Source organism: Mustela nivalis (assembly GCF_964662115.1).
Source record: "Mustela nivalis genome assembly, chromosome: 3".
NCBI classification, from domain to species: Eukaryota; Metazoa; Chordata; class Mammalia; order Carnivora; family Mustelidae; genus Mustela; species Mustela nivalis.
The window spans coordinates 110896868-110916397 of record NC_139022.1 but is presented as its reverse complement, the minus strand read 5'-3'; the positions used below and the strand labels follow the sequence as shown (position 1 = coordinate 110916397).

Sequence of the window (19530 nt, the reverse complement as noted above, 5' to 3'; positions counted from 1 at the left end):
GCATAGCTATTAGCCATTTTTTTAAATTTAACTTTAAAAAATTTTGGCTTTATTGGGGTGTGAAATTTTACATTTCGTATATAATATATCGGGATGATATATATATCGGGATGATTTAATGTACTGTACATTGTAAAAGGATCCCTCCTATCTAGTTAATTAACACGTCGATCACCTTTTTTTTGGTAAGAATATTTTAAGTTCTACCCTCAGCTAATTTCATTTCTACAAAACGCTGTCATCAACTATGGTAACCATATTTTACATTAACCATTGTTACTAAATTAGTTTGAAAAGTTTTAATGGGAAATAGAGGACTTTTTTAAAATACTAATTTATTTTATTTTAATATACCTTTTTAATTAGTAGTTTTTCCATGCAGTTATCCTTTAACATCTAATCATATCTATATTACAGGTTTTTTTTCTTTTTAAAGATTTTATTTATTTAATTGACAGAGGTCACATAGTCAGAGAGGCAGGTGGGGGGGTGGGGAAGCAGGCTCCCTGCTGAGCAGAGAGCTTGATGCGGCCCTCCATCCCAGGACCCTGGGATCATGACCCGAACCGAAGACAGCGGCTTAACCCACTGAGCCACCCAGGTGCCCCTACAGGTTTTATAGTATCAAATTTTATCTTATAGTTCCTGTGGTAGATAATATTTTTATAACAAGTTAACATTTTATGATAAATGTTATGATAAATGATACGATAAATGGTTCTCTTATTACTAACTAATAAAATTTTCTATTTTTTTAGACCATCATTGAATGTCTCAAATATATTTGTACTGGAGATTTTCCTCCTGGAACCAAAGGACATACATTTGTTCATGATCCCAAGGTAATAGTGCTAGTGTACTTAAGTTTTGGGGGTTTTTGTTTGTTTGTTTTAACATTTTATTTATTTATTTGAGGGAGAGAGAATGAGCAGTAGGGAAGGGCAGAAGGAGAGGCTGAGCAGGAATCCCAACGTGGGGCTCAATCCCAGGGCCTAGAGATCATCACCTGAGCTGAAGGAAGTTTGTTAACCAACTAAGCCACACAGGTGCCCTGAACTTAAGTATTTTCTCCCCCCCCCCCCCCAAAATATAGTGTTTGCAATTATAAAAGTGATAAGGCTTATTTAGAAAACCTGGCAATGGAAGAGTATGAAAAGATAGGAAAGTCCACAGTCTTGGCACCCAGTGACAACCACTGTTAACATTTTCATGTTTTTTTTTTTTTAATTCTCTTTTACATACACTCTTACATAGCTAAAGTTATATCCCAATTTTGTATTCTTGTGTTTTTTCCCCACTTAACATTATCATAAGGTCCCATGTCATCAAATAAATTCTTAATCTAGGTGTTTGGCTAGATTTTATTTTTTATACTTCTTGTATATCTGAAATATTTCCTTCTTTAAACATGTAACCTATTACGAACATTTTTAATAGTTGCATAATTTTCTTAAATTTAGATTGCTTTTAGTTTTTCATTAAAATGTGCCATAGTTTAAGTCTTTGTGTACGAATCTTTGAATTACAGTGTTTATACCGTTATCGAGTGTAAAGGACATAGTTTTTTTTACTACATATTTTTGCTTATAGGTTTTTCTTGTTTTATATATGCAGTGATTTCATACGCCTCTCTCAGCTGCCTGCCAGTCCCCCTAATAGTTTGTGTATATTTCTCAGGCTTTTTTGTGTGACATACTTGTGTGTGGATTTAAATACACTCAAATGTAAATATTTCAAAACAGTGGGAGCATTTTATACTATTGTGTGAATCAAATTTTTAGTGACATGCTATATATATATATATATATATATATGCACACTTTTATTTCATTGGTTTTAATTACTGAAATTAATCCACTGAGTTTATATTTTATATTTTATTATTTGACCCCCTATTGATGGTCATTTAAGGTGTTCCCACTTTTATATGACTGAAGGTAACTGTAATTAAATATTTTTAAACTTTTCTCTTAGAGATAGTAAAATCATTTAGTACATTAACAGAGCCCCCTCTACAATGACTGTTTCACACCTTCTCTTTCCTTAAATCTGCAATCTGCTCTGCTCAGTTGTTGATCTTGCCTTGTAATTTATTGAAAAATTAGGAATTGGATAAAAAGTACCTTGTTTTCCAGTCTTCAAGTCTTTCAAACTGTGCTTCATTTGTACTGGTACTGTTTTTTTCTCTTGTATTAAAGGTAAATTGTTTACTGTTTTATCCAAAGGCAGCCAACTATTCTTGGAGGCTGGAACCAGTCAGTCCGTTTTGTCAATGGAAGTGTTTTCCTTTTCATTTACTATCTTCTATATTAGCACTTTCTCCCTCTTCATAGGATCGTTCATATAAGCATGCTGTAGTAGCTCTAGTCTACAAACAAAAACCTCTCCCTTTACTCCAGATCACCATGTGGCTATTACCTCCATTCAGTCTTACAGCTCAGTTCACAAGAGTTGTATATACTCATCGTCTTCATTTTATTGCTTCTCATTTGTCCCCTGCCTGCTCTGTTCAGGTTTTCTTTCCCACCCCTCCCTTGCTAGCATTGCTGTTATAAAGCTGCCAGTAATCTTCATGTTGCCAGATAAAGTGGTCATTTTCTAATTCTCAGTAACTTCTCAGAAGATTTGATACAGCTTCTTACTCCCTTTTTAAAAAACATTGCTCTTGGCTTCCATAGTACCATTATCTCATACCTCCTTTTTCACTGGCCATATTTTAGTCTCATTTACTGAGTCTGTTTTTGCCTTACTCTTCTTGGATGATCTTATTCATTCTCATGGCTTTAAGTACTGGTTATGTGCATATTATTCTTGATTTATATATTTAGCCCAAACTTCTTTCCTAAACCCTAGATATCTATGTCCAGCTGTTTATTTGGAAATTTAAATGGGCATCTTTTTAACATGTTCAAAACAGAACTCATGGTTCCCTGTTCCCCCATTCCTCTCACATTCTCAAGTTTGGTACTACCTCCATACCTGGTTTAATGATACCACAATTCACACATTGCTCATGCCAAAACCTGGTGTGTCATCCTTTGATTGATTCCTTCATCTCCCCCTGTTGCCAGTTGATAAGCAGTTCTTCATTAGTTTTTTCAAATATCCATGGATATTTACGTGGCAGGGGAGATACCATGACCATGAAGATGGTTCTCCCAGGTAAGGTTCGTCCGTTGCGCTAAGATGTCTAACATTTATCCCTTTTTTCCATCTTCACTGCTCCTTTCCCAGTCTAAGCTACCTTCGTCTTCCCTTTGAGTTTTTCCAGTAGTCTCCAAACTGGTGTTTCTGCCCACATTCTTTTGAAGTCCCCCACACCCCCCAGCAACCAGAGTTATCTTTTAAATATTCATTCTAGAGAAAATGTGTCATTCACAGTCTGGGAGTAACATTCTAGTTAGTGTTAATACCCAGAAGTAGGTGCATCCTTGATATGTTCAAGGAATCACAAGGAGGAGCAAAATGGCGAGGAGATGACTGGTAGAAAATTAAATCAGAGAGATATGACTAGTTTCTGCAAGCCCTTGGGTTCTGTTCTCATTTAAATAGGAATCTTTTGGAAGAATTAATGCAGGAGAAGGGCATGGTGTATATTTTAAAGCAATCAGTCTGGCAGCTGAGAGAAAACTATTTGCAGGTGATTAGGGTAGAAGGGTAGAGACTAATAAAGGAGATTTTGAGATAATTCAGGTGAGATATATTGGTGTTTTGATTAAGGTGGTAATGGTAGAAATGCTGAGAAATGGTTGGATTTGGGATGCATGCATTTTAAAGGTAGTACCAACAGATGAGTTGATGATTTGGATAATGGCGTATAAGAGAAGAAGCATCAAACATAACTTCAAGTTTTTTGACTTGAAAAACCAGATAAAGTAGTGTTGCTGTTTATCACAATGAGGAAACTCTGGAAAAAGAAATTTGGGTGGCTCTGGTTTAAACGTGTGAATTTGGGAAATGTGTTAGATATCTAAAATGTCCGGTAGACAAATAGAAGTTGTGTCCAGGAGAGAATTTCAAGCTAGAGAAAGAAAATTAGGAATCACTGATGTATATAGTCAGTTATCTGTAATTAGCTTTAAAGCCTGATAGGATCACATAAGGAGTGACTGTAGAGAAGAGATGGAAGATTTTTTAAAGGTTTTATTTATTTATTTGACAGATACAGATCACAAGTAGGCAGAGAGGCAGGCAGAGAGAGAGTGGAGGAGGAAGCAGGCTCTGTGCTGAGCAGAGAACCTGATGTGGGGCTTGATCCCGGGACCCTGGAATCATGGCCTGAGCCAAAGGCAGAGGTTGTAACCCACTGAGCCACCCAGGTGCCCTGGAAGACTTTTTTTTAAGGTGTTATTTATTTAAGAAAGAGCATAGGGATGGGAGAAGCAGGCAGAAGGAAAAGCTGGCTCCCTACTGAGTAGGGAGCCTGATTCAGGTCTCTGTCCTAGGACTCCGGGATCATGACCTGAGCCAAAGGCAGATACTTCACCGACTAAGCCACCAAGGTGTCCCAAGATAGAAAATCTTAACCTAGAGCACATTAACTTGTAGATATAGGGACAAGGAGGAGGCACCTGCAAAAGATGCTAAAAGATAAGTGGTAAAGTAGGGAAAACTGGGAGGGTGGGGTCTTGGAAGACAAGAAGATGAAGTGTTAACAAGAAAAAAAGGGATGTCAGCTGTGTCAAATAATGTAGATAGCTCAAGTCAGGAAGGTTAGGCTACGTGGAGGTCATTGGTCATCTTGACAAAACCAGTTTCGGTAATGTGGGAAAACAGGAGATAAGAAAGTGAAACACAGTTGTTTTATGAATTTGCTTTGAGTGGAAGGAAGTAGATGAAAATGTTTGCACAATCAAGAAGAGTTTTGTTGGGACGCCTGGGTGGCTCAGTTGGTTAAGCAGCTGCCTTCGGCTCCGGTCAATCCCAGCGTCCTGGGATCGAGTCCCACATCAGGCTCCTTGCACAGCGGGGAGTCTGCTTCTCCCTCTGCCTCTGCTTGTGCTCATTCTCTCTGACAAAAAAATAAATAAAATCTTTAAAAAAAAATTTTTTTTTTGTTGACTATTCTGGTTTTGTTTTGTCTTATATATTTTTGTTATTTTTCTGGATGTTTCTATGTTGACTGATGCTCTAGCATCTTTGACAATCTCACTCTATCACGCATTCCCCTTGCAAATGCTTTATCTTTCTAGAGCTGTTTTTCTCAGCTGTCTGCTCATGTCCTCCCTCTCGTTTTTCTGGCCTTGGTCGTTTAGCTTTCCTCACTTATTACCCCCTTTTCAGCTGCTCTCATTCCCAGTTCTGAGCTCCCACCCACACTCTTCATCAGCTCTTCTCTCCTGAGTCATTTATACCTGTTATGGAGGGAGTCATTCCCCTCACCTGAATTGCCTCCATCCCCTCAATTTCCCCATCCTGCTATGTTCTTCTTACCATTTCATCTCCTCTTACATATTCAGCTTCTCTCGTCTTTTCTTTTCCTTGCTTTAATTTGTCCCTGCACCTAATACTGTTTATGTTGTCTTAAACACCTGAGTTTTTTGGCTGCTCCTCACCAGTCTTTCTTACCTGTCTTCATTTGTTTTTCTCAGGAATTTTTATTTTCATATTGCTCCATTTGCCTACTTTCCCCCTTTCTCCTCTACTTTCAAACTTTGACTACCTTAGTCCTTCCCATTCATTCTCTGACCTCATTCACATCTCAACTCTGTTGTCTGCATCTCATCAGCTTTGTTTTGCTTCTGGTTGATAACTATAAATTAACCAGATACTTATTTCTGCAGGTGTTAATCACAAATTGCTCCCATATTTGTGTTTTTAAACACTATAGGATTTAACCCATGTGGGATTAATATGGGTTAATGCATATATACTTGGGATAGAGCATTTCTAGGCTGATAGAAATGACCTTGGGCAGAGGAAACAAATTGATGCAGAAGGGATAATTGCAGAGTTAAATCCTGGAGTAGGCAAGGAGAAATGAGATCCATGACTTGAGTTAATAGGAGTATAAGGTGTTTATCAGTTTTAAGAGGATGGCAGGCACAGTACATAATTGTTAAGTTTAGAGGTGAGAGAATAAGCCAGTTGTCTTTGGATTGTTTCTGTGTTCTCAGTGGAAAAAAGTTAAATTGTTGGCTGAATGTGGGAGAAGGGGTTTATAGAGGCTTGAAAAAGTGAGGTAGTTTTTTTTTTTTTTTTAAAGATTTTATTTATTTATCTGACAGAGAGAAATCACAAGTAGACGGAGAGGCAGGCAGAGAGAGAGAGAGGGAAGCAGGCTCCCTGCCGAGCAGAGAGCCCGATGCGGGACTCGATCCCAGGACCCTGAGATCATGACCTGAGCCGAAGGCAGCGGCTTAACCCACTGAGCCACCCAGGCGCCCTAAAGATTTTATTTATTTATCTGACAGAGATCACAAGTAGGCAGAGGCAGTTAGAGAGAGGGAGAAGCAGGCTCCCTGCTGAGCAGAGGACCCTGGGATCATGACCTAATCCGAAGGCAGAGGCTTAACCCACTGAGCCACCCAGGTGCCCCTGTAAGGTAGTTTTTAGCTCAGAGCTAAGTTGGTTAGGAAAGTGTTACAGAGTTACATGATGGTGTCATTGTGTCACTTGAGGTTTGAGGGTGAAAGTTAGTAGGAAGACCAGTCATCATAATTGTGTTTCTTCTGTCTAGTTTAGCAGCTCAATGGTAAGCACTGAGCAAGTTGGAAAGTTGGATTTCATCAAGGGCTGAGTAAATTGGAAAAGTAGATTTAATCCATTGCCTGGTAAATAGAGTGAAAACAGAAGAAAAGAATTGACTATATTGTTAATGTATTTACTTATTTGATCAGTCCCGGTGTTTGTACCGAATCTCCCATCACTGTAGTAGGGCTCCCAACACCTGGTGCTGGACCAATACTACCCCATGTGAATGCCCTCCTCACCTTGCTTGGGCTCCAATTCCTCATGTTGGTCCCCTCACGTGGATGGTTTCCCATCCTGCTTTGGCCTCCCATGCTAGACCACCTCCCCATTCCTCCCAGTGGGTATCTTTATCCGTTTGTCTGTAGATGTACACTTTGATTGCTTTTATATCTTTGCTCTTATAAATAATGTTGCAAAACATAGCTGTGCATTTTATCTTGTCAAATTATGTTTTCATTTGGGGGGTAAATACCCACTAATGGAATTACTACATCATATAATATTTCTGTTTTAAGGAGCCTCCATACTGTTTTCCACAATGGTTGTACCAGTTTACATTTCTCCCAAACAGTGCGCAAAGGTTTGCCTTCTCCACATCCTCACCAACACTTAATATTTTTTGCCTTTTTGATACTAGTCATTCAGACTGGAGTGAAGTGGTGTCTCTTTGTGGTTTTGATTTGCATATCTCTTATAATAATGCGGAGCATTTTTTCATGTGTCTTTTGGCATCTCTGTGTCTTTGGGAAAATATCTTAATCCAGTTATTTCATTTTTTTGGTGTTGAGTTGTATGAGTTTTTGGATACTAACCCCTTGTCCAGTATATCATTTGGAAATAGTGTGTCCCATTCATTAGGTTGCCTTTTTGTTCTTTTGATGGTTTGCTTGCTGTACAAAAGCTTTTTATTTTGATATCATTCCATTTTGCTGAAGAGAGAGACATATTTATAAATATGTTGCTGAAGCTGATGTCCTCAAGATTACTATGTTTTCTATTAGGGGTTTTATGGTTTCACATCTCACATTTAGGTCTTTAGTCAATTTTGAGTTTATTTTTGTGTATGGATAAAGTGGTCCAGTTTCATTGCTTTACATGTAACTGTCCAGTAGATTGTTGTAATTGGCCATATAAGCATGGGTTTATTTCTGGGCTTTCTATTCTGTTCTGTTGATCTGTGTGTCTATCTTTGTGCCAGTACCATCCTGTTTGATTAATACAGCTTTGTAGTATTTCTTGAAATTTGGTATTGTGATACTGCCAACTTTGTTCTTTCAGAAGTTGCTTTGGCTTTTCAGGGTCTTCTGTGTGTGATTCCATTCAAATTTTAGGACTGCTTGTTCTAGTTGTGTGAAAAATGCTGTTGGTATTTTGATAGGGATTACATTGACTATTTAGATTGCTTTGGGTAGTGTGGACATTTTAATAGTATTCTTCCAGTCCATGAGCATGGCATATCTTTCCATTTGTTTGTGTCATCTTCAGGTTCTTTCATTATTGTTTTACAGTTTTTAGAGTATAGGTCTTTTTCCTCCTTGGTTAAACTTATTCCTGGGCATTTTATTCTTTTTGATGTAATTGTAAATAGAATCGTTTTCTTAATTTTTCTTTCTGCTATTTTGTTATAAATGTATAGAAATGCAGTGGATTTCTGTGTATTAATTTTGAATCCTGCAACTTTTGAGCAGCCAGGACAGTGACTTCTCCCTCCTTAACTCCATCCTCAGTGCTGAAGCTCTTATGCAGGCTGTCTTCCTGGAATACTTCCTGTTCCTCCTGGAATACTCCCTACCTCCTGTCTTGTCTCAGTGCAGTTTGTTTATCCTGAAGGCAAAGTGATTGTCTAAAATGCATATCTGCAACATGCATTTACCCTTGATTAAACCTCTCAGTAACTTTCCATTGCCTTAAGTCCAAAGCCCTTAACATGTTTTAGAAGGCTCTTTTTTTTTTTTTTTTTAAGATTTTATTTATTTATTTGACAGACAGAGATCACAGGTAGGCAGAGAGAAAGGAAGGGAAAGAGGCTCCCTGCTGAGCAGAGAGCCCGATGCAGGGCTCAATCCCAGAACCCTGGGATCATGACCCAAGCTGAAGCCAGAGGCTTTAACCCACTGAGCCACCCAGGTGCCCCTAGAAGGCTCTTAATTATTAGTCATTTCCTGTCTTTACTCAACTTTTCCCTACTTTCTGCACCATACTTTCTGAAATTACTTTATTGTTCAGTGACTCAAATTTTTTCATCGGGCTAACTCCTGCCCATCTGGCAGTTCTTGGTTGAAACATTCACTTCCTTTAGAAAACCTTCCCAGAACTCACCAAGGTAGATTAGATGCTCCTCCTTTGTGTTCCCAAAGGATCCTGCATGTCTCTTAAGATGATATTTGACACACCTTTTCTACTCTTCTATTTAACCTGTCTTCCATACTTCAAAGGAAAAAATGTCCTTTGTTTTTGAACCAAAACAATACATGAAAGTTACAAGTTCTTAATAAATTTGTGCTTAAATCATTTTTTTTAAAGATTTTTTCTTTATTTATCTGACAGAGATCACAAGTAGGCAGAGAGGCAGGCAGAGAGAGAGGAGGAAGCAGGCTCCCTGCAGAGCAGAGAGCCCGATGTGGGGCTCAATCCCAGGACCCTGGGATCATGACCCAAGCCGAAGGCAGAGGCTTAACCCACTGAGCCACCCAGGTGCCCCTGTACTTAATCATTTTTTGAATGATTTGATGAATTAATATCAAAGTTAGATTCATGCCTCAAAGTTATTAAAAGGCCAACAAAAGATGGTCTGTGATTCAAAAAAAATTCAGGATTTGCTCCAAGATAAACAACTGTAAAACTGGAACATATAACTGAAGCAACTGTTTTTAGGTATTGGGCAATAAATGCTGTAGGGCTGTGATCTTGAGAAAAGAGAAATACATGATGTGACTGTGCATTCATTCTGGCTTTCTACACATGGGATTAGAACCCAGCAGAGAATAGTGGTATTGCTAGGTAGATGAGACAAAAAGGTAGGTAGAAGTGTGGGTTTACTGAAATGGCTGAAGACTGTGGGAAAGACACAGGAGTCGGATTGCTTTGCAGAGATGGGCACCAGAAATCAGTGTAAGGGACTGTTGAATCTTTGGCTAGATACTAAGCTGTGTGTGTCCAGGATAGGATTCAGTGAGGGCTAACAGAGATCAACTACTGAGGTGGAGGAGTGGGACAGTGAGCTGAATGGATATTGTAGAGGTTACACACTGCTGGGTGACATTTGAATTTTGATATGCCAGAGTAGGGAAGCCTTCTGGAACCCTCGCATTCTTCTGAGACCTCAGAAGGACCTTCTTAGCAAATCTAAAATAAGCTTTGACAGAATCAAGGTGTGTTTCCAGTAAATTAACTGCTTGCTAAAACAAAACTCAACACTTTTTAAGGGAAGTCAACACAGTCCAGACTCTCGGTGTAGCATCTACAGTGTCTGAGAGTCTAAGATGTAATAAAAAAAATCAGTGGATATATGAAGAAGCAAATGTGATCCATAACTGGGAGGAAAAAAACACATAGAAGGAGATCTAGAGGTAATAGATTTTGGAATTAGCAGACAAGGATACATAAGTTCAGCAGTTTAAAGGGAAACAGGTCATATGTGTGGAGAACAATCTCAACAGAGAAAATGAAAAAATACCCAAGAAGCTCAACACATCACAAATAGCGTAAACACATTTATGTTGTGTATTATATTCAAACTACTGAAAACCAAAGATAAAAAGATGATTTTAGCAGACTGAGGAAAAAGTAAAACATTATGCAGAGGAGAAAACTACTGACTGACTTGTCATTAAAAACCATCAAAGCCAGGAGAATATAAAGTGCTGGAGAATATAACTCAGTTTAAAATTCTGTATCCAGCAGAAATACCTTCAAAAAATAAAGATGAAATGGAGTACATTTTTAGTGTTGTTTTTTTTTTTTTTAAGGAAATGACAATTACAACAGAATATACATTATTTTCAAGCACACTCATAGAACATTCACAAATACTCTGGACCATAAACAGGTGTATATAAGTTAAAAGAATTGAAGTCCTGCAGAGTGTTCTCTGAGTACACTAGGATTAAACTAGAAATCAGTAACAAACCAACTGGGAAATCTCTAATGTTTGCAAATTAAGTAGCATACTTCTAAATAACCCATGGATTAAAGTACAGGGAAATTAGAAAATACTTCAAATAAAAGCATAACAGAAGAATTTATGGGGTATATTTAAATAATGCTTAGAAATTTTATAGAATCGTGTTAGAAAAGTTATCTAAAATTAATGACCTGAGAGCTTCCATCTTAAGAAGCTTGAAAAAGACAAGGTAATTAAATTCAAAATATGCAAAGGGGAGAAAGTAAATAAAAATGAGAGCAAAAATAAGTGAAATAGAATACAGAGAAAACCAGTGAAACCAGAAGCTAGTTCTAAAAAAAGCAAAACAAAGCATTAATAAGCAACATCAAGAAAAAGAAGAGAAATTAACAATATTCACAGTAAAACAGCCAATATCACTGCATATCCTATAAGCCTTATATATGTAATAAGACAATACTGTTTTTTAAAAAAACTATCGTTAGCAATTTTATGCCAGTAATTCAACTTAGATGACCTGGTCAAATTCTGTTAAGGAAGCCAGCTACTAAAGGTCACCCAAGAAAAAAATGCACCTGTTGAAGAAATTAATGGTTTAAAACCTCATGATTTTAAATCATGAGGGGGGCCTGGGTGGCTCAGTGGGTTAAGCCTCTGCCTTCAGCTTAGGTCATGATCTCAGGGTCCTGGGATCGAGCCCCACATCGGACTCTGCTTGGCAGTGAGCCTTCTTCCCTCTCTCTCTGCCTGCCTCTCTGCCTACTTGTAATCTATCTGTCAAATAAATAAAATCTTGAAAAAACAAAGCAAAACAAAACAAAAACCCTCATGATGAAGTTCTCAATCATGATTTCCCTGAATTCTACCAAATATTTTAGGAAGAAATAATTTCAGTTCTACAAACTCTTTCAGAAAAGAGAGGCAGAGGAATTATGTCCCAACTCATTTTATGAGGCTAATATTATCCTTATACCCAAACCAGACAAAGACAATACAGAAGAACTACAGACAGCTAGCTCTGATGAACAAAAATGCAAAAACCCATAGGAAAATTGTAACCAATCAAATTCATTAATATGCAGATAGAAATAATATACTGTGAATAAGTTGGGCTTATCTCAGGAATGCAAGGTTTGTTTAATATTTGAAAATTGATCAGCGTAGTTTGCCACTGATAAAGGAGAAAAATCATAAGAGCATCAGTAAGTACAAAAATACTTAAATTCATGAAGTGCCCGCATGGCTAAGTCCATTAAGCATCTGACTCTTGATTTCTGCTCAGGTCATGATCTCATGAATCATGAGACCTAACTCCACAGTGGGCTCCCTGCTCAGCAGGGTGTCTGCTTAAAGATTCTCTTCCTCTTCTCCATCCGCTTGTACTTGAGCTCACTCTCTCAAATAAATCATTAAAAACAAAATAAAATAAATTCAGTATTCACGGTAAAAACTGTGCACCTTCCTTCATCCCTAATTAATTCAATACAAAAGCCAGTTGGTGAAGCTGTGGGACGAAGGCAGAACCTAACTGGCATCCCGGTTGGGGATTGGAAGTCCCAAGTGAGGACTGTAGGAGTTTTATTTATTTATTTATTTATTTATTTATTTTTTCCTATGGTGATATTTTTAAAATGAAAATAAATAATGGGAAAAGACAAAACCCTTCCTTATAGTAGAATCTTTTTTTTCTCAGCGTTCCAAGATTCATTGTTTATGCACCACACCCAGTGCTCCATGTAATACCCACCACCAGGCTAACCCATCCCCCTAACCCCCCTCCCTTCCCAAACCCTCAGTTTGTTTCTCAGAGTCCATAGTCTCATGCTTTTTCTCCCCCTGTGATTTCCCCCATTCACTTTTCCTTTCCGTCTCTTAATGTCCTCCATATTATTCCTTATGCTCCACAAGTAAGTGAAACCATGTTATAATGGACTTTCTCTGCTTGACTTACTTCACTCATCATAATCTAGATCTCCAGTCCCGTCCATGTTGATACAGAGTTGGGTATTCGTCCTTTCTGATGGAAGCTTAATACTCCATTGTAGGTAAGGACCGATTTTTTTTTTTTTTTTTTTAGATTTTTAAATTTACTTATTTGACAGAGATCACAAGTAGGCAGAGAGGCAGGGAGAGAGAGGGAGATCAGTCTGATGTGGGGCTTGATCCCAGGACCCTGGGATCACGACCTGAGCCGAAGGCAGGGGCTTTAACCCACTGAGCCACCCAGGCACCTTTTATTCCAAGGTATCTTATGGTTCTTGGTGTTATAGTAAATGGACTTGATTCTTATCCATTGGTCTGTTGAAGGGTGTCTTGGCTCTTTCCACGGTTTGGCAATTATGGCCATTGCTGCTATGAACATTGGGGTACATATGGCCCTTCTTTTCACTACATCTGTATCTTTGGGGTGAATACCCAGTAGTGCAATTGCAGAGTCATAGGGTAGCTCTATTTTTAATTTCTTAAGGAATCTCCACACTGTTTTCCAAAGTGGCTGCACCAACGTGCATTCCCACCAACAGTGTAAGAGGGTTCCCTTTCTCCACATCCTCTTCAGCACTTGTTGTGTCCTGTCCTGATAATTTTGGTCATTCTAACTTGTGTAAGGTAGTATCTCAGTGATGTTTTGATTTCAATTTTCCTGATGGCTAATGATGATGAACCATTTTTTCATGTGTCTGTTAGTCATTTGTATGTCTTCTTTGAAGAGTCTGTTCATGTCTTCTGCCCATTTTTGACATGATTATCTGTTTTTTGGGGTGTTGAGTTTGAGGAGTTCTTTATAGATCTTGGATATCAGCCCTTTGTCTGTAGTGTCATTTTTAAATATCTTCTCCCATGCTGTGGGCTACCTCTTTGTTTTGTTGATTGTTTCCTTTGCTCTGCAGAAGCTTTTCATCTTGATGAAGCCCCAAAAGTTCATTTTCGCTTTTGTTTCCTTTGCCCTTGGAGACATGTCTTGAAAGAAGTTGCTGTGTTCAGTGTCAAAGAGATTACTGCCTATGTTCTCCTCTAGGATTTTGATAGATTCCTGCTTCACCTTGAGGTCTTTTATCCATTTTGAGTTTATCGTTGTAAACAGTGTAAGAATGGTCAAGTTTCATTTTATATATAGCTGTCCAATTTTCCCAGCCCCATTTTATTGAAGAGACTGTCTTTTTTCCACTGAATATATTTCCCTGCTTTGTTGAAGATTATTTGGCCATAGAATTGAGGGTCCATATCTGGACTCTCTACTCTGTTCCATTGGTCTGTGTGTCTATTTTTGTGCCAGTACCATGCATGCTGTCTTGGTGATCACAGCTTTGTAGTAAAGCTTGAAATCAGGCAACATGAAGCCCCCAGGTTTTTCTTTTTCAACATTTCCTTAGCAATTTGGGATATTTTTAGTTCCATACAAATTTTAGGATTATTTGTTCCAGCACTTTGAAAAATGCCGGTGGAATTTTGATCGAGATGGCATTGAAAGTATAGATTGCTCTGGGCAGTATAGATTGCTCTGGGCAGTATAGACATTTTAACAATGTTTATTCTTCCAATCCATGAGCATGGAATGCTTTTCCATCTTTTTGTGTCTTCTTCAGTTTCTTTCATAAGTGTTCTGTAGTTCCTCGAGTACAGATCCTTCACCTCTTTGGTTAGGTTTATTCCAAGGTATCTTATGGTTCTTGGTGTTATAGTAAATGGACTTGATTCTTGATTCTGTAATTTCCTTTACATATTTTCATTGTTAGTGTATAAGAAAGCACCTGATTTCTGTGCACTGATTTTGTAGCCTGCCACATTACTGAATTGCTATATGAGTTCTAGTAGTTTGGGGGTGGAGTCCTTGAGTGTTCCATATAAAGCATCAAGTCATCTGTGAAGAGATAGAGTTTGATTTCTTCTTTGCCAATTTGAGTACCTTTTATTTCTTTTTGTTGTCTGATTGCTGTTGCTAAGACTTCTAATCCTATGTTGAACAACAGTGGTGAGAGTAGGCATCTTTGTCCTGTTCCTGATCCATGGGGAAGGCTGTCAGCTTTCCCCATTAAGAATGATATTGGCCGTCGGTTTTTCATAGATTTTATGAAGTTGAGGAATGTTCTCTCTGTCCCTATACTTTAAAGAGTTTTAATCAGGAACAGATACTGTATTCTCTCTCAAATGCTTTTTCTGTATTAATTGAGAGGACCATCTTGTTCTTTTCTCTTATTGATTTGTTTTATTGCATTGAGTGATTTGCAAATGTTGAACTCCCTTGCATCCCAGGGATAAATCCCACCAGATCATGGTGGATAATCTTTTTTTTTTTTTTTTAAGATTTTATTTATTTATTTGACAGAGAGAGATCACAAGTAGGCAGAGAGGCAGGTAGAGAGAGAGAGGAGGAAGCAGGCTCCCTGCCGAGCAGAGAGCCCGATGCGGGACTCGATCCCAGGACCCTGAAATCATGACCTGAGCCGAAGGCAGTGGCTTAACCCACTGAGCCACCCAGGCGCCCTCATGATGGATAATCTTTTTAATGTACTGTTGGATCCTGTTAGCTAGTATCTTGTTGAGAATTTTGGCATCCATATTCATCAGGGATATGGTTTGAAATTCTTTTTTTTGATGGGGTCTTTGCCTGATTTGGGGATCAAGGTAACGCTTGATACTAGAAATATCAAGGATATCAAATAGGGTCTGGAAGTTTTCCTTCTGTTTCTATTTTTTGAAACTCTTCAGGAGAATAGGTATTATTTCTTCTTGGAATGTTTGGTAGACCCAGGGAATCCATCAGGTCCTGGGCTCTTTTTGGGGAGTTTTTTTTTTTAATTTAATTTTTTAATTTTTTAATTAACTTATAATGTATTATTAGCCCCAGGGGTACAGGTCTGTGAATCGCCAGGTTTACACACTTCACAGCACTCACCATAGCACATACCCTTCCCAAAGTCCATAACTCCACCACCCTCTCCCTCCCCCTCCCCCCCTGGCAGCCCTCAGTTTGTTTTGTGAGATTAAGAGTCTCTTATGGTTTGTCTCCCTCCCGATCCCATCTTGTTTCATTTATTCTTTTCCTACCCCCAACCCCCCCACCTTGCATCTCCCCTTCTTCATATCAGGGAGCTCATATGATAGTTGTCTTTCTCTGATTGACTTACTTCGCTAAGCATAATACCCTCTATTTCCATCCACGTTGTCGCAAATGGCAAGATTTCATTTCTTTTGATGGCTACATAGTATTCCATTGTACATATAAACCACATCTTTATCCATTCATCTGTTGATGGACATCTAGGTTCTTTCCATTGTTTGGCTATTGTGGACATTGCTGCTATAAACATTTGCGTGCACATGCCCCTTCAGATCACTACATTTGTATCTTTAGGGTAAATACCCAGCAATGAGATTCCTGGGTCATAGGGTAGCTCTATTTTCAACTTTTTCAGGAACCTCCATGCTGTTTTCCAGAGTGGTTGCACCAGCTTGCATTCCCAACAGTATAGGACGGCTCCCCTTTCTCCGCATCCTCACCAGCATCTGTCATTTCCTGACTTGTTAATTTTAGCCATTCTGACTGTTGTAGGGTGGTATCTTGTTGTGGTTTTGATTTGTGTCTCCCTGATGCCAAGTGATGTGGAGCACTTTTTCATGTGTCTGTTAGCCATCTGCATTTCTTCTTTGCGGAAATGTCTGTTCATGTCTTCTGCCCATTTCTTGATTGGATTATTTTTCTTTGGGGGTTGAGTTTGATAAGCTCTTTATAGATTGTGGATACTAGCCCTTTATCTGATATGTCGTTTGCAAATATCTTCTCCCATTCTTTCAGTTGTCTTTTGGTTTTGTTAACTGTTTCCTTTGCTGTGCAAAAGCTTTTGATCTTGATGAAGTCCCAATAGTTCATTTTTGCCCTTGCTTTCCTTGCCTTTGGCGATGTTCCTAGGAAGAAGTTGATTGGCTGAGGTCAAAGAGGTTGCTGCCTGTGTTCTCCTCAAGGATTTGGATGGATTCCTTTTACACATTGAGGTCCTTCATCCATTTTGAGTCTATTTTTGTGTATGGTGTAAGGAAATTGTCCAGTTTCATTTTTATGCAGTGGCTGTCCAATTTTCCCAACACCATTTATTGAAGAGATTTTTTTTTTCCATTGGACATTCTTTCCTGCTTTGTCGAAGATTAGTTGACCATAGAGTTGAGAGTCTATTTCTGGGCTCTCTATTCTGTTCCATTGATCTATGTGTCTGTTTTTGTGCCACTACCTTGCTGTCTTGATGATGACAGCTTTGTAATAGAGCTTGAAGTCTGGAATTGTGATGCCACCAACTATGGCTTTCTTTTTCATCATTCCTCTGGCTATTCGAGGTTTTTTTCTGGTTCCATATAAATTTTAGGATTATTTGTTCCATTTCTTTAAAAAAAAATGGATGGGACTTTGATAGGGATTGCATTAAATGTGAAGATTGCTTTAGGTGGCTTAGACATTTTCATGATATTTATTCTTCCAATCCATGCGCATGGAACGTTTTTCCATTTCTTTGTGTCTTTCTCAATTTTTTTCATGAGTACTTCATAGTTTTCTGAGTTTAGATTCTTTCCCTCTTTGGTTAAGTTTATTCCCAGGTATCTGATGGTTTGGGGTGCAATTGTAAATGGCATTGACTCCTTAATTTCTTCTTTCTTCTCTCTTGTTGTTGGTGTATAGAAATGCAACTGATTTCTGTGCATTGATTTCATATCCTGATACTTTACTGAATTCCTGTACGAGTTCTAGCAGTTTTGGAGTGGAGTCTTTTGGGTTTTCCACATAAAGTATCATATCATCTGCAAAGAGTGATAGTTTAACAACTTCTTTGCCGATTTGGATGCCTTTAATTTCTTTTTGTTGTCTGATTGCTGAGGCTAGGACTTCTAGTACTATGTTGAACAGCAATGGTGATAATGGACATCCCTGCCATGTTCCTGACCTTAGCGGAAAAGCTCTCAGTTTTTCTCCATTGAGAATGATATTCGCTGTGGGGTTTTCATAATGGCTTTGATGATATTGAGGTATGTGCCCTCTATCCCTACACTTTGAAGAGTTTTGATTAGGAAGGGATGCTGTCCTTTGTCAAATGCTTTTTCAGCATCTATTGAGAGTATTATATGGTTCTTGTTCTTTCTTTTATTAATGTATTGTATCACGTGTATTGATGGATTTGCGGATGTTGAATCAGCCTTGCAGCCCTGGAATAAATCCCACTTGGTCGTGGTGAGTAATCCTTTTAACATATTGTTGGATCCTGGCTAGTATTTTGGTGAGAATTTTCACATCTGTGTTCATCAAGGATATTGGTCTGTAATTCTTTTTTGATGGTATCCTTGTCTGGTTTTGGGATCAAGGTAATGCTGGCCTCATAAAATGAGTTTGGAAGTTTTCCTTCCATTTCTATTTTTTTGGAACAGTTTCGGGAGAATAGGAATTAATTCTTCTTCTTTTTTAAAGATTTTACTTATTTATTTGACAGAGAGATAGATCACAAGTAGGCAGAGAGGCAGGCAGAGAGGGGCGGGGGAAGCAGGCTCCCTGCTGAGCAGAGAGGACCCTGAGATCGTGACTTGAGCCGAAAGCAGAGGCTTAACCCACTGAACTACTCAGGCACTCCATTAATTTTTCTTTAGTATATGTGCTGTCAAAGCGAGCACCCCATTAATTTTTCTTTAAATGTTTGGTAAAATTCCCCTGGGAGGCCGCCTGACCCTGGGCTCTTGTTTGGAGACTTTTGATGACTGCTTCAATCTCCTTACTGGTTATGGGTCTATTCAGGTTTTCTGTTTCTTCCTGGTTCAGTGTGGCAGTTTATATGTCTGTAGGAATGCATCCATTTCTTCCAGATTGTCAAATTTGCTGGCGTATAGCTGTTCATAATATGTTCTTATAATTGTTTGTATTTCTTTGGTGTTGGTTGTGATTTCTCCTCTTTTCATGATTTTATTTATTTGGATCCTTTCTCTTTTCTTTTTGATAAGTCTGGTCAGGGGTTTATCAATCTTATTCTTTCAAAGAACCAGCTCCTAGTTTCGTTGATTTGTTCTATTGGTTTTTTGGTTTCTATTTCATTGATTTCTGTTCTGATCTTTATGATTTCTCTTCTCCTGCTGGGTTTAGGATTTCTTTGTTGTTCTTTCTCCAGCTTCTTTCAGTGTAGGATTAGGTTGTGTATTTGAGACCTTTCTTGTTTCTTGAGAAAGGCTTGTATCACTATATATTTTCCTCTCAGGGTTGCCTTTGCTGTGTCCCACAGATTTTGAACCATTGTGTTTTCATTATCATTTGTTTCCATGAATTTTTTCAGTTCTTTTTTAATTTCCTGGTTGACCCATTCATTCTTTAGGAGGATGCTCTTTAGTCTCCATGTATTTGGGTTCTTTCCAGCATTCCTCTTGTGATTGAGTTCTAGCTTCAGAGCATTGTGGTCTGAGAATATGCAGAGAATGATCCCAATCTTTTGATACTGGTTGAGACCTGATTTCAGACCCAGGATGTGATCTATTCTGGAGAATGTTCCATGTGCACTAGAGAAGAATGTGTATTCTGTTGCTTTGGGATGGAATGTTCTCAATATATCAGTGATGTCCATCTGGTACAGTGTATCATTTAAGGCCTTGATTTCCTTGTTGATCTTTTGCTTGGATGATCTGTTTATTTCAGTGAAGGGAGTGTTAAAGTCCCCTACTATTGTATTATTGTCGATTTATTTCTTTGATTTTGT

At 38.3% G+C, this 19530-nt stretch overlaps 1 protein-coding gene across 7 annotated transcripts in view; it reads left to right on the top strand.

The window, feature by feature from the left end:
* The window catches only part of RAD50 (RAD50 double strand break repair protein), a 182454-nt gene that overhangs the window by 85076 nt on the left and 77848 nt on the right, over window positions 1-19530 (top strand). For 5 of the 7 annotated variants that reach the window (XR_014310313.1, XM_082725632.1, XM_082725630.1 and 2 more), the window contains one exon: window positions 759-842. The exons of the other annotated variants lie outside the window; for them this stretch is intronic. Coding sequence is in view for 4 of the 5 variants with exons in the window: in XM_082725632.1 (XP_082581758.1) it covers window positions 759-842 (84 nt within the window). In the remaining variant the exon portion in view is untranslated. The remainder of the gene's footprint in view (window positions 1-758; window positions 843-19530) is intronic. 7 annotated transcript variants of the gene reach the window in all.